This window comes from Solanum stenotomum, chromosome 7, assembly GCF_019186545.1.
Source record: "Solanum stenotomum isolate F172 chromosome 7, ASM1918654v1, whole genome shotgun sequence".
NCBI classification, from domain to species: Eukaryota; Viridiplantae; Streptophyta; class Magnoliopsida; order Solanales; family Solanaceae; genus Solanum; species Solanum stenotomum.
Genome location: NC_064288.1, coordinates 14,319,145 through 14,333,967, shown reverse-complemented (window position 1 = coordinate 14,333,967; position 14,823 = coordinate 14,319,145). Strand labels below are relative to the sequence as shown.

Below are 14,823 nucleotides of genomic sequence, written 5' to 3'. Positions count from 1 at the left end.
GGTGGTTTTGTGTGCTGTTTGTACCTGCCGAGCTTATGGGGGCTTAGTTAGGTTGTTGTTTTATTATTTTTGATAAGTTTAGATTTAGGAGCAGGTCAGTACACTTATCTTAGTCTTGATTTATTTATTGGATTATTCCAGTATATCAGGATACCTCATCATAGTCTATTGTCTTTCATACTCTGTACATTATTTTGTACTGACGCCTCATGGCCTTGGGGGCGCTGCATTCATTCATGCAGGTCCTGACAGACGACTGAGTAGACCTCCTCAGCAGCAGGATTGACTTTTATCCGATTGGCTAGCCCCTTTTCTCCGGAGCTACCAGAGTTGGGAGGTTTGTTACATTTTGTTGTATATATCTTTATGGGTAGGCTGGGGCCCTGTCCCACCAATCTTTACTACTCTTAAAGGCTTGCAGACTAGTGTGTGGGGTTTATAGCTACGTTATGGCCATGCTGGCCTATGTTGTTGGTTTGCGGAAGCTTGTGAGCTGTTTGATGTATTGTATTGATATATACCTGCTTTTAGTTTTGGTATAGATATCATGGTGGCCTCGACGGCCCAATTAGGACTTCTGTGCTAGTTGACTATTTATTTATATGATCTCCTGGGAGTAGCTGTTTCTGTTATAGATTAGTTGATAGGGGCCTTGCCGGCCGATGGCTTAGTTTTAAGCCGAGATATACTTGTTTGATTTCTTGATTGTGTGTGGCTGCCATGCGCTAGTAGCAAATGGTTCAACAGGGTCAGCTCGAGCCTGCGTTTTGGCATTAGAAGGCAGTTGCGCCTCTCGAGTTTGGGGCGTGACAGATACGACCCCCCAATGACCAACCAATGGTGCCTAAAACCAAAAAGCTGTCAAAATGGGGCAACCTACGGATGGCACCTACGGCCAGTAGGTTGACCCACGCCCCGTAGGTGGAGGTTTCGTGGGTCAGGCCCCAAAATGAATAGTTGCATACCCCATCCACGGACTTTTAGGACAGGGCGTTAGTGCACCCACGGTCCGTGAGTCAAGGGGTGTGGATTGCACCTATAATCTACCCAAACTCGGCCTAAGGTGAGGTTAGTTTAGGAAATTCCTAATTTGATTATATTAATGTAAAATCATTTTAATTCATTTTATTAAACTTATATATGGTGTTTTAAACCACTAAATAACCTATTAACTTCATAATCCCCAAGACCCCAAACCATAACTAACTCTACCCCCAAAGTTTTCTCCAAAACTCTTCTCTCTAGAACTCCATTGAAGACCAAGAAAGAGATCAACTAGGGCTTGAAGATGGGGGATTTTTCATACAAATTTGGTTGGATTCTACACCTAAAGTATGGTGGTTTTCATCCTTGGGTAGCTATCACCCAAGGAGTCCCTTCAAAAGTTTTTATCTCAAATCTAGAAAACCCAAATAGCTAGGGTTTCAACTCAACCCCATGGATTCCTTTCAAAGGTTCTTTTAAATTATGAATTATGTTTGTTTATGAATGTATTACTGATTTTATATGATTTTAATTCGAATTCCTAAAGAATCCATGAGTTTTCCCAATCCTAGCTATGGTTCTTCTTTACACTATGAATATTGTTGGAAGTTGATCCAATTGATTAGATGTGAGTTGATTATGATGTAATTACATGATTTAAGTATGATTCTACATGTATACTTTATAAACCTAAGATTTCTAAGGTGAATTGATGTGATTAGGGCAATGTCATGAAATAGGCTAATTGAGGGTTTATATGTGACCTTCTAAAATTGATGAACTTCTTGATAAATTGCCTTAGATTAGATCACCTAGACGTGAATTGATTTTAAGTAAAGCTTGTAGATATGAACTAACTTGATTAGGTCTTACATGATGAATCATGGTTGAGTAGTATTGAAATTTAGTTTACTTGATGCTATATGACTATAATTGAGTAAGAATGAAACAAGTGGTTAGTCTACCTTGAGAATTAGGTTTACATGATGATCATGTGAGGTGTTGCTTGAGAGTAATGATCATAATATGAAGATGACTCCTAAGGCTTTAAAGGTAAAATCTAAAAGGAATGAACTATGAATATTGAGGCTCTAAGAAGAAAGCTATTATGCATGTTGAATTGTATATGGTGCTATTGTGGAAAGACTCTACCCACATGACCTACAATATGAGTATATGAGCTTATTCATGCAATGAATGAACTATTTGAATTAGGATTATATACATGTCTACTATAATGAATGTTAGATGTGTTGATTTATATGGTCTATGATCCTTGAATTCAATATATGTGAATTATGCATGATTGTGATAATATGTACATGCTTATGAACACTTTGAGAGGGAAGTGTCTATGCTGATAATATTGTTGTTGTGTCATTGCAAGGAAAATAACACACACACTCCATGCATGAACATGATTATGATGTAACTATGGTGTCAATTGAAAGTCTAGTTCTCATATGCACCTTTACACATTATTATGCATGACATGTACATGACCATGATGATCCTATTGTGTTGATTGAAAGACCATTCTCATGAGAACACATGATCTTGGTGTGAAAGTTACTCTCACATACTAATGATGATTCTAAGGTTGAAAGTTAGTTCTCACCTACTTGAATCTATGAGCTATTTTATGAGTTGGGTTGAATGAAGGGTAAAATACTCCTTCAAACATGTAAATCCAATTCAAGACTAAACAAGTAATTTTGGGAAATAATTCTTAGCACCGAGTGGATATGAAAAATGAGGTAGAGGCCTTCCCGTCAATACAATAGGTTGGGTCTTCTACAAATGATCTCATGAGATGGCAACTCTCCCGTCAATTACAATAGGTCGGGTTTCTAAAAGCAATCTTCCTATCCCATAACTATGTGACCACATAGGTCTTTAGCTAGTGGATCCACCTAAAAGCTAAATATGTTAGTTCTACCTTAGGCAAGTAGGACACCTTCTTTCGGTATGGGGTTACACGTCACCGGATTCCATGTAGCTCACATGGTCTATGTCGATTAAGGCTATATTCCCTCTAATGAACAAAAAAGTGAGTTATGTGCTATGGTTCCTCAAAAGGGATACTTAGTATGAGTGGTATTATGGGATGTCATTCATACATGGTACAAGTAGACCTTGAGAGTAACCATGGTGTGTTTATCTTATGTAAATGAACTATGAACATGAAATATGAGATATGACTAATGACTACTCAAGAAGATCTACTTAGTGTGAGTGAGGGTATAGGACTTCACTCATATATGGCACAAGTAGACTTTGAGAGTAGCCATGGTGTGGTTCCATTACATTATGATGATTTATGAATTAATGCATGCTCCATTTGGATTGTTGTTATGATTGACTTTCCTTGACATGAACTAATGAATATGAATGTTTCCTTTTCTATGAGTATTAACTAAGGATGAGACTAGTGAATAACAAGTATGAGCATGGTGACCTAAAAGGGGTACTTAGTGTAGATAGGGTTATGGGATCCTATCTATGCATGGCACAAGTAAAACTTAGGGTTACTTAGGTAATGATTCCATTATGATGAGATGAACTTGGTATTTGACTATGTATGTGCATTATGTCTTATGATGATTGATATTTTCACTATGTCTATGATTGGAGACTATGCTTATGTTTATGTTGTTACCCTTTATGCTATGATGAACTATATGTGAGTTGTTTTATGAGTACATTCTCCAACTATTTCAAATATGATGTTCAAATTAGTATATTGCATGGTTTCAACTAAAATGTCCCTTTTATCATGTTTTAAAAGGTTTTTATGCATGCCTACCATACTTAGTATATTCTTGAGCTAACCCATATTTCTACTTTTTCTATAAGTGTAGGGTTTGGCTCTTGAAGGTGGTCTTCTATTGATTCAAGCTTGGGATAGGTAATCACCCTTGCTAGTTGGTGAGTCCTCAAGATTCGAGGACGAGTATCTTTACTTAGTAGTTTCTTTAGTATGTCATTTGAGAACTATTGTAAGGGCTGTGCCCCTATTTCTTATTCGATTGTATTTAGATGGCTAAATGAGACAATGTCTAGATTCTCATTCTCTTTTATGAAAGACTTTGATTGTAAAGAAAAAAAATTATTCCGCATTATTCTATGAGTTTTATGCTTAATGATATGCTAAGGGCTTGTATGCGACCCCTTCGGGGTCAAGTACGCCGTGTTACGTCTAGGGGTACCCCTGGGTCATGACATTCATAGTAATAGTTAAAGCACAAAATTCAAGGAATTCTTGGATAATTTATGAAAAATGAAAATATAGGTAATGAATAAGTTGGTGTTACTGAGACCACCAATCACAATATCAGCTTATACTATAGTTTTGTGGACAAGTTCTTAAGTGGTAGTTTCAATTTCATTTGAAGGACATGTTGTGTTTTATTTAAAGAACAATAATCAGCAGGACTTGTTACGAAAAATTCCTTGGATGCCAAATGATCTCCTGCTCTCTTTCTCTCTCATTTCTCAAATTACCTTATGGCAGTTCTATATTCATGAGAAGTCGTTGCATCTTCAGCATCAGAAATACCCCAATGAACATTATAAGTACTTTTGAACTATCATCTGCAGATTCAATATGCATTAGTTCACACTTCTAGACTGGTTCACCATAATTCAGTGTTCGTGATATGTAGCCACACCTGTGTGATAAATGAATTGCCTGTGGATGTATACCATCTGATTAATGTCTGTGGATTCCATTTATATTGATATGTGGAGTTTTGAATCTGGTACTTCGTCTAGTATATTTTGTTTACCAATTTACTAGTGTTAGGCTACCAATTTAGTTCATTGTGCAACTCTGACGTGCTTTTGATGCACTTATCTTGCTGTGATTTGACGATATTTCGTCAATTCCATTTGACAGGAGAGTTAAAGAATCTTAGGAACGTTGTTGCTGAGGCAAAGGCCAAAGATGTTAAGGTAGTCCCTGCTGTAGTCAAGCGTATGTTAGATAGGAACATGTTTCTTTTTGGGTTTGTGGATGTGAATGAAAGCTCTGCTGCGGGAGATTAGATGAACTGTCAGAAGTACAAAATGCAAGTATCCAAATAGCATGCAAAAAGTACTTTTCCTGCTACAGCTTGTTATTTCACAGTCTACTCTAAACCTTCCCTCATCTTGTTTCCTTGGTTATTTGCAAATAGCCGGATCGAGCATTTCACCCACATGGATATGGTATGTTTGATTTCTAGAATATACTTCCAGCTCTGTACTTTTGCATACAGTGTTCATATGGATTGATGTGGCTAGTTACAAGGATTCGTTGAACTCAAGCACCATTTTGATGGAAATATTTAGTAGATCTGTACTTCTATTGATTGCAAGAAAATAATCAGGTGACAACTTCGTCAAAATAAAAAATACTAGTAATATTTAGTTATTTTAGAGCAATCGATTTTCTATAACTTGTGACTTTAATTTGGTTGGAATTGCTCCCTTCCAAAATGTGAACCAATTGTGTTTGCTGGAATAGGATATTGTTTCTGCTGTCGTGACGGTGTTTCTGTGTTTTTTTGTAAATGTAATTGTTCAAATATCTTCAGAATCACATGCAAGTGTTATTTATGTTTCCTCCCTTTACTAGTTTCCTGTTTATGATCAGATAAACTCAAATGGAGGGTTTTAAGCTTTAAATGACGCAAAATCAAATATATTGTTAGATGATTATTTGGACATGTGGGCATTCTTTCCGTTAATTGGATTATTTGAATGTTGGAGTTGATCAGCATGGCAAGTTAGCTAGGTGGGAGGCTAGCTGCATTAGTCCTTTCATCAGGTCTCTTGTGACTTAACCTGCAATTGCATGTCTCCATCTTTGACTTGAGGCTGCTAAATTCATATTCCCATTTTTCCTAGGGATTGGAGCTTGAGGTGGATTTGCTCAAGCAAAACTCAGCAGATTATGCAAGTGCGAAAGATCTTGCTATTAAAGGTACTTCTATGAGCTTAAAGCTTTTAACAGAAAATATATTTTGGTGATTTTCTATGTATTGTCAGCACTATTATGTGTGAGTACGGCATATTTAGTATTAAAGGTAAACTCAATGAGCTTCTTAAGCTTTTATCGGAAATATATTTTTGCCATTTTATATATGTGGTCTGCACTATTTTGTGTCAAGGCATATTTAGTATTAAAGGTACAACGGAAATATATCTTGGTCAGTTGGTCATTTTCTATTTGTGGTCAGCACTATTGATGTGCTAATTAAGGATATTTAGTATTCAATAACAGTGAAAATTATGCATTGCGTACATACTGAAGTAGCTGTGAATACGTTTATGCGGTGAAGCTACCCTGAATTCGTTCACAGAAGTATTGTTCAGATAGTGGTATAGGCAGTCTAAAACTGTCCTCCCAAGTTTGAGCTTAGTTTCAAGATTCAGGGGATTTGGCATGCATAAATTCCATAGGTTTCTTTTGCATCCAAGGTTTTGACTCCCCCTTCAATAAAGTCGAGGAGGACATCTTTTCACTTGTTTTTTTCTTAAAGAGGCTAGTGACATTGTGGATGTAGAAAGTATAAAGCACATAGTAGAAAACCAGACATTGATAGGAGACGTGGTCGGGAAGACTGCTGATGACTGGAAAGCTCAGAAGGAATTATTTTATCAAAAAACAGGCATTCTTCATCAGCCTGTGAAAGACTCAGTTGATGTTGTTGGAGAAGAGCATGATAAGTCCCAACAAGAAGGGGCTGAAGAGCATGATAAGTCCCAACAAGAAGTGGCTGAAGAGCAGGATAAGTCCCAACAAGAAGTGGCTGAAGAGCAGGATGACAATGAAAACTTCAGTAAGGAACTTGAAGAAGTATTATTGTCTGCACAGAACGAATCTAACTTCGAAGAATAGGGACTCCTTTTTAGGCCACAAGACCATCAGTGGAATTATTAAACTGTCAAGATTAACTGAAAAAAGGGTAGGCCAAAAACTCCATCAAAAGTCCACAGACCCCTCAATTGACACCAATGAGATTTTGCAAAAGGGAAATGGCTTCTGTTAGCGAGAGAAATTTTCAGTTGGGAGCCATTCTTTTGCAACTAAACTATTTTGTAGTTTAAAAATGGCAAAGTCTTGAAAGATTTAGCTGTAAGTCATAAGTATGATTGTAAGTGCTCTTTGGGTGAACGAAAGAATACACTGTCTTCACTGTCTTCTTATAATAGAAAATGCTTTGGAATTTATTTATGAGATGCCTCTTGAACCAGGTCCAGCTGAGTCAGGAGCATTACTCGGTGCATGCATGGTCCACAAAAATATTGACTTGGCTCACTTGGCTTCGGATAAGTTATTTGCGATGGATAGAGGAAGTGTCGGATATTATGTTTTACTTTCAAACATCTATTCAGCAGACTGCAATTATTTTCAAGCTGCTTCAGTTAGAAAAGTTCTTAAGAACAAGAATCTAGCAAAGACCCCTGGGTGCACTTTAATTGAGGTCAATGGCAACCAACATTTGGTGCACGGGAAGTTGCTGAGGTGTTTATCGGCTTGAATGCATAGAATATGTTGCGAAAAGGTTTGTATAAATTTGCCTGAGATCTTCTTTTTTTCTCAATTGTTAACATGCATCTTCAGCTTTTCCAGAAAAGCGCCACCCTTTACTGCAAAATCTCCCCATAGAGTAGCTGTTGTATGCTTCATGCTAGATTATCAATTAGATGAGTATTGTGAATGCATTGGAAGATTTATACGGATGGTAGAGAAGAAATAATGGCAAATTACAATTCATTTGTAACAACAATTTCGCGTCTTTTGCTATTGCCTTTTACAATGATAGGATTCACTATAACTAACACGCAAAACAAGTCTGAATAAAGGTGAGGTAAATTAGTGATAGGTATTATATAACATAAAGTGAAAATTTTCAATAAGTCATGTGAAGAGTCACCGAATATGTCACCATTTGGCAATTTTTCCACGTGTTCCAAAGATACAAAGCTTTCAAAGAAGTTGTGTGTTTAAACAACACGGCCACTCTCCTTTATGATTGTGTTGTCTGTAATGGATAGTTTAATCACTTTGTGCACGGAAGTGTAGTTGGGGTTGACCCGATCCAACAGCCCATTAGTAATCTGGAACTCTTATTTGTCTTTAAGAAGTCCTTCTATGTGTCGATATGCTTATTAAATAGTGGCTTGCAACTTTGTCCCCTAGAATTTAAAAACAAAAACTCTTTATGTGGTTTGACATAATTTCTCTCTAAGCTTTCCTTGACCGGTTAAGCGAGGAGAATCAATTCAATGTATTGATGTCATTCGACCTGCATCTTTTAATGATGTAGATAGAGGTTCTTAGGATCCTCAACAAGACTCCGTTGAGATCATTTCATATGTTCGTCAGCTTTTGAGTAAGACCTATTTGCTTTCTGAGGACTCCAGTTTTGTGAGTTATTCGTAATAGTTTGAGGAGTCGCAGGTCTTGTCCCGACACTCATCTTTATACAGTAGAGCTTCATAGATAGACAGTTTGGAGAGTCTTTCAGTTTCATATGCTTACTTAAAACTTATGTTTCATACTCAGTATATTCAGTTTAGTTTTGAGATTCAGTAAACTATTTTAAACATTTTGTTTAACTTGATACGTATGTATACTTGAGTTAGTCTTCCGCTTGTAGTCAGCCAGGATAAAGGTTCGCTTAGGGACCAACAATGGTTCTCAAGTGTCAGTCACGTCCAGGGTGTAGGCTCGGATTGTGACAAACTTGGTATCAGAGCACAGATTTCAAGTGTTCTTGGGTGTGTATGAAGTCGTGTCAGTTAGGATCTTATTTATGATTGTGAGGGCCGGCCCCACTTCTATAAATGAGGGACAATAGACATTTAAGAAAAGTTTCTCTTATTTCATACTCTAAATCGTGCAATAGAATTGTGCCATAAGGAACTTATTCTAACTCGTGCATTTCTAATAATCCATTCGACTACCCTTCATACTCAAGGTAGTTGAAAACCAAAGTCAAATCCTTATCGATGAGTTACTCTCAACAAAAATCTTGAGAAAGTCATGAGACTACAGAGGGGCTTGAGAGAAACATGTGAGTGAGTTAAGTGTTGAGTTTCGAAAGAATGCACTCTTATTCATATGAATCATGTGTTCAAGCTAAAAGCGAGATGTACTCTCTTCTCTAAATCTTGTTTCAGTTGAGGCCCTTATGAAGAAGTCTGTTTTAGAGCTTGGGTAGTATTCTCACCCGAAAAGATAGTATGAGTTATGATGTTATAAACAGTAGTAGTAAAAGTGCCCAAAGTTAGAAGAGTCCATGCAGAGGTTCAGTAATCTAAGAAAGGGAAATAGTGAGGAGGCAAATTATCTTATTGTAGTCATACACCCAGTAAGTATTAATAAGGAGTTTTTCCTTATGAGTAGACTAAGGAATAATAATCTTGTGAAGAGTTCATGATATGAGGTAGAAGAATAGTTACTAGTTAGGATGAGTTAGAGTATACTTTAACCAGAAGGGAATTTAAGTCGGTGTATCATCGTGTTAGTGATGACTAAGTATAGGTGTTGAATAGAACATAAGAGTATTCATGAGGTGATATATCTAAGCTAGGCTTATATTTTGAGGGAGAGCCCATAATATTCAGAGGGTTATAGATCTAACTAGGCAATAATGTATAGCGAAGGGGTAAGTAGCACCTGAGTTATGAAAATGGAATGTGACTATAAATTGTAATTATTCAGAGTAAGAGATAAAGTTTGACTACTTGTCATGAGGTCATAGTGGGCGAGTGTTTCTTAATTTTTTCTAGTAGTTGTAAGTCGGTATAGTAAGCGAGCAAACATATTGATATCCATGTTTAGTAATAGACACTAAGCTTGAATTTGAGATGAGTGTTGTGATAAAGAGAATGGTAACACAAGGGTGATGATGTTAGTTTTGAGATCTAATCCGGTAGACTTGATACAGAGTAGGTGAGTAGTTAAGAGGTTAGTTACAATGAATATGAGTGGTACAAGTGTGAGATTCTAACTTTTCGATAAGAGAAACGAGGTATGACAAAGTCACTAGATTAACAAAAGTATTACAAGGTGTACCCGAGATCGTACGAATTGAGATGAGGTTCTAATAAGTTATTGTTTCCATGTATTGTCTAGGTAGCATAATTGAGTGTCAATGTGGAGTACGCTGATGTAAACATGATTTATTACCCTTAAAATTTTGGCCAAAGAGATCATATATAGTAAATGATGAGCCTTTTTAATATAGTTCAAGTTTCTTCCAGTTAACTAGCTATGAACTTAAAATGACAATATTGGTAGGCTAAAGAAGGACATCTCAGATTATTAACAGCCAGATTAAGTGGCCCCATAAGCCAATGAGAAGAGGTTAAGAGAAGCATCTTAGAAAGAGGTCTAATAAGGATTCTTATTACCTCCTTATGGAGAGTTCAATAAGAATGAGATAATTTTCCTTTCCCCAATATTGGAGTAAAGGGAATGTAGACCAGTTTAGAGATAATGGAATAGATCCATAGCTTTCAAGTGTAAACTTTAGACCTAAGGGGGAGATGATAAGATGAGAAACCAAGTCAAGTGTTGAGGATGAGATAGTGATGTCTTCAGAAATAGTTTTAGAGATATATCAATCCATTCATAATCTTGTGTGTTCCTCATGTTCAGTTATCACAACATCTTTTTGATATTCCAAATATAATAATTGTATCTATAACCTATGCTCATACCCTTTAGAGAGATTTGCATCTATGCTCAGTTTCCAGAATGAGGGGAAAGAACTTAAGCCCATTGATCTCAATCTTATCCATAAAGCTATGGATATCAGCCTCATGATATGAACATATTCATATAAGCACTCATATCTCATAGTATGCTCAGTCTCGCAAATTTATGATTTGATCTCAATGGCTAGCAACATATTGTTATGTCATGCATATTCTTATATAAGAACTCTTGGATGAATCATGCTTATGATCTTTCTCCCTAAAGCTCTCTCAGTGATCCTTTTCAGTTTTGATAGTGATGTTGTTGATAGTAGTTGAGTAATGATAAAAAGAGAGGGCTGATGTTTCTTATTGTGGTAATGGTGGTTTTTTTATTATTCCATCTTAAGTTATAATGTGGAGGAATGAGGGAATGAGGTTTTACCATGAGTAATAGTTAAATGAGAGCAATTAGTTAGTTTCTGGTAGTAATGCATGAAATTTCAGTTGGTAAAGATGATGCGAGAATGAGAAATTCTTAGAAGGATTGGTTACTAGGAGTCCATGGAGTGGTTATAGTATTAGGCTTAAATGTGGTGTTGTTAACATGTGGACAAACACATGATGCATTAGGTGTTTCTTGATATGCGCTCAAGGTTGGTTGAAGACAACTATAAGGAGAAGTACTCTTGGGATGACATTCCCTATAAAGGTATAGAATTTGAATCTTGTGGTTTAGATAAGTATAACCATAATATTTTTAGCACTTTGTGGATTAGAGATTAGGCTTGAACACAGTAAGAGCAAGTGATTTGACTTAGCCGTTTGTGAGAATTATGTTACTTAGTCGTTCAAGGAAAGCGTAGAGCGAAAGCTCACAAGCACGATTTATTCAAGAAATCTGATATAAGAATATGCATGACATAATATTATTTTGCTAGACATTGAGGGTAAATCATGAATTCGCGAGAGTGCTATAAATATGATGTTTATATGAATAGATTCATATCATAAGGCTAATATTCACAACTTTATAGAGTAAGATTGAGATTAATTGGTTAAAGTCTTCACCCTTCGTTCTAGAAACTGAGCATAGATATGAATCTACTTGAAGTGTAGGAGCAAAGGTCATGGACACAATTATGATATTAGAAACCTCAATAGGATATTGTAACGACTAAACTTTAAGGAATACGTTAGAGTATAAATGGATTGAAATTACACTATAACTCTTTCTGAATACACACTTGACTTAGTTTCTCATCTTATCATCTCCCCCTTAGGTTTGAAGAAGACACTTAAAAGTTATTGATCTATTCCGTTTTCTCTTAACCAGTATATATTCACTTTACTTTAATGCTCGGGAAATGCTAATCTCAGCTAAAGAGCTCTCCAAGCACAGGTGCTAAGATTTCTTCTAAGGTTTTTTTCTGAGATGCTTCACTTAACTTATTTTTTCTTCTATAAAAGTCTCTCTGTAATCTTTAACCGCATTGTCTTATAAAAACAACTTAATCTAACTCTTAATAGTCTAACTTCTCCTTCTTAGCCTACCAATACCATACTAAGTTCATATCTACCTAACTGGAGAAAACTTGTCTATATTTGAGAGGTTCATCATTGACTTGGCTATATAAAATCTCCTCTACCAAACTCTTAAAGGTAATAAATAATGCTTACATCAGCCTACCCCACATTGACAGCTCAACTATACTACCTAGGCACATATAAAAATATCATAAACCTAATTAGAACCTCGTCTAACTAAATACGATCTCGGGTACACCTCTTAATGCTTTTTCTAATCTAATGACTTAGCCACATTTCATTTCTCTTATCTAAGAGTCATAATGCTACATTTGTATCACTCACATTTATCGAAAAGTAACACCTTCATTCCTCACCTAATTTATGTCAAACTACTAGATCAGATCTTAAAACTAACATCATCATCCTCATGTTGCCATCTTTTTTATCACGACACTCATCTCAAATTCAAGTTTAGTGTCTAGTACTAAGCACATATATCAATATAATTTCTCACGTCCTATATTAACTTACGACTACTACATAAAATTAAGATGCTCACTAAGACCTCATGACAATTAGTCAAATTTTATCTCTTAGTCTACATACTTATAGTTTACCGTCATGTTCCCTTCAACTTAAGTACTATTTACCCCATTCACTATATATCATTGCCTAATTTGTTCTATAACCCTCTGAATATCATGGGATCTCCTTTAAAAAATTATAAGCCTAGCTTAGATCTATCACCTCATGAATATTTTGTTCTTCTATTCAACACATATACTTGGTGTTCACTAACATAATGACATACCGACATAAACTCCCTTCTGGTTAAAGTATATTCTAACTCATCCTAACCCTCTTACTCTATCTTCTTCCATGAAATCCACACAAGATCACTACTCCTTAGCCTACACATAAGGGAAAAACTCATCATTAATGACTTACTAGGTACATGACTACAAACTTCTAACTCTAGACACTTCTATACTACTAGCTTATAACATCATAACTAATACTATCTTTCAGGTGAAAAATACTACCCAAGCATTCTAGAACATATTCCCCTCTCAGGGTCTCACCTGGAACAAGGTTTGGAGAAGAGAATATGAGAGAACATCTTGCTTTTAGCTCAAACACATGATTCTTATGTAAAAGGGTGCATTCTTTCAAATCAATACATTGCACACTAATAGGCTTCTCTCAAGCCCCTCTGTAGTCTCTTAACTTTCTAAAGACTTTATCTAAGGATAACTCATCAATAAGCATCTGAGATTTGCTATTTCAACCACCTTGAGTATGTGTGGTAGCCGAATGGATTTGAAAAATGCATAAGTATGAATAAGTTCCTTATGGAACAATTCTATTGCATGATTTGGAGTATTAAAGAAGATTGTTTTTTACATGTATGTTAGTCCCTTAGTTGTAAAAGTGGGCGCCTTCACAAACATAAATAAGATCCTACTGATACGACTTCATAAACATACTAGCCGACACTCGAGAATCATTGTTAATCCCCAAGAGAACCCTTGGTATGATTGACTACTTAGCGAAAGACTAACTCAAACAAATTTAAGCTTTGAAACAAAATTTAAATTCAAAAGTCTCAAAACTTCTCAAATTCAAACTATATCAAAATTGTATGCTTAAAACTGTGTGAAAATACTCTGAAAACAACAATAGTTTGCCAAAATAGTTCGAAGGAAAAACTGAAGAAACTCAACACTTAATACCTATGAAGCCTATATAGTTCAACATGGATGTCGGGACAAGACCCACGACACCTCAGAACTACTAAACTGAAAGACAAGAGTGGAATTCTCTCGAATGCAAGGAAGGTTCACCGAAGCTAGAAAGAAGTGTAAAATGATCTCAACAGAGCGCATGTTGATGATCCTCAACACCTATATCTACATCATGAAAAAAATATATGTAGAATGACATAAATACATTGAATGTACAAGTATGTAATATAGCTGAGGAAAATAAATAACTGGACTGAAGAAGCTGAAACTAGATACACAACTGAATGTAAAAAAATAAAAGAGTGAAATCATTTAAAATTTACAAATACTTACTTATCTCTGAACTCAACATATTAAGTGATATGATAAAAATACAATTTAACTCTATTTGGGAGATTCTCTAATCGACAACCATCACTATGAGTAGCGTGATGATACGGTGTCTCTCCCACACTGCTAGAAGTGTCCTATACCTTACTAGGGTATAGAAAATCTCAACCAAGTGTATCCACTAAAGCTCTACTCAAAAGTAATAAGGAGTAGTCTAAAAAGTAAGATCTTTTACCCGTGTTGGCTACATGGTTTATGCGGAATGTGAGTTACTAAACTCATCCCCATATCGGTGCTCAATACTACTCTCAATAAATATATGCTCATGCTCAAATGTAAAAAATATACTCTTGCTCTATTTGAAGTAATTACTCAAAATATCATCTTAAAAGAGGTAATTGCTTTGAAACTCTAAACTAATTAACTCATTTAGAAATCAAAGTTTCTCTTTTCTTAATGTAAAAAGTTATACATTTGAGAATACTTAGTTTCCTTATACTCTTAAAAAATTCAAATTTGAAAACTCTTTCTCAAAACTCAA

The 14,823-nt window shown here is 35.7% G+C and overlaps 3 protein-coding genes across 4 annotated transcripts in view; 1 reads left to right on the top strand and 2 right to left on the bottom strand.

Moving 5' to 3' along the window:
* LOC125870580 (peptidyl-prolyl cis-trans isomerase FKBP15-1-like) overlaps positions 1–14,823 on the bottom strand; it is a 1,082,853-nt gene that overhangs the window by 931,455 nt on the left and 136,575 nt on the right. The window lies entirely within an intron of this gene.
* The window catches only part of LOC125870566 (U-box domain-containing protein 9), an 841,044-nt gene that overhangs the window by 702,894 nt on the left and 123,327 nt on the right, over positions 1–14,823 (bottom strand). The window lies entirely within an intron of this gene.
* Positions 4,742–6,868, top strand: LOC125870581 (uncharacterized). Its single transcript, XM_049551045.1, has 4 exons — positions 4,742–5,082; positions 5,150–5,193; positions 5,875–5,950; positions 6,510–6,868. The coding sequence occupies exons 2-4, from the start codon at positions 5,185–5,187 to the stop codon at positions 6,866–6,868; spliced, it is 444 nt and encodes a 147-aa protein (XP_049407002.1). The 5' UTR covers positions 4,742–5,082; positions 5,150–5,184.

Coding starts and splice junctions, on each gene's coding strand:
- LOC125870581 (XM_049551045.1), top strand. Junction 5,951..6,509: donor GAAAGATCTTGCTATTAAAG/GTACTTCTATGA, acceptor TTTTTCTTAAAG/AGGCTAGTGACATTGTGGAT.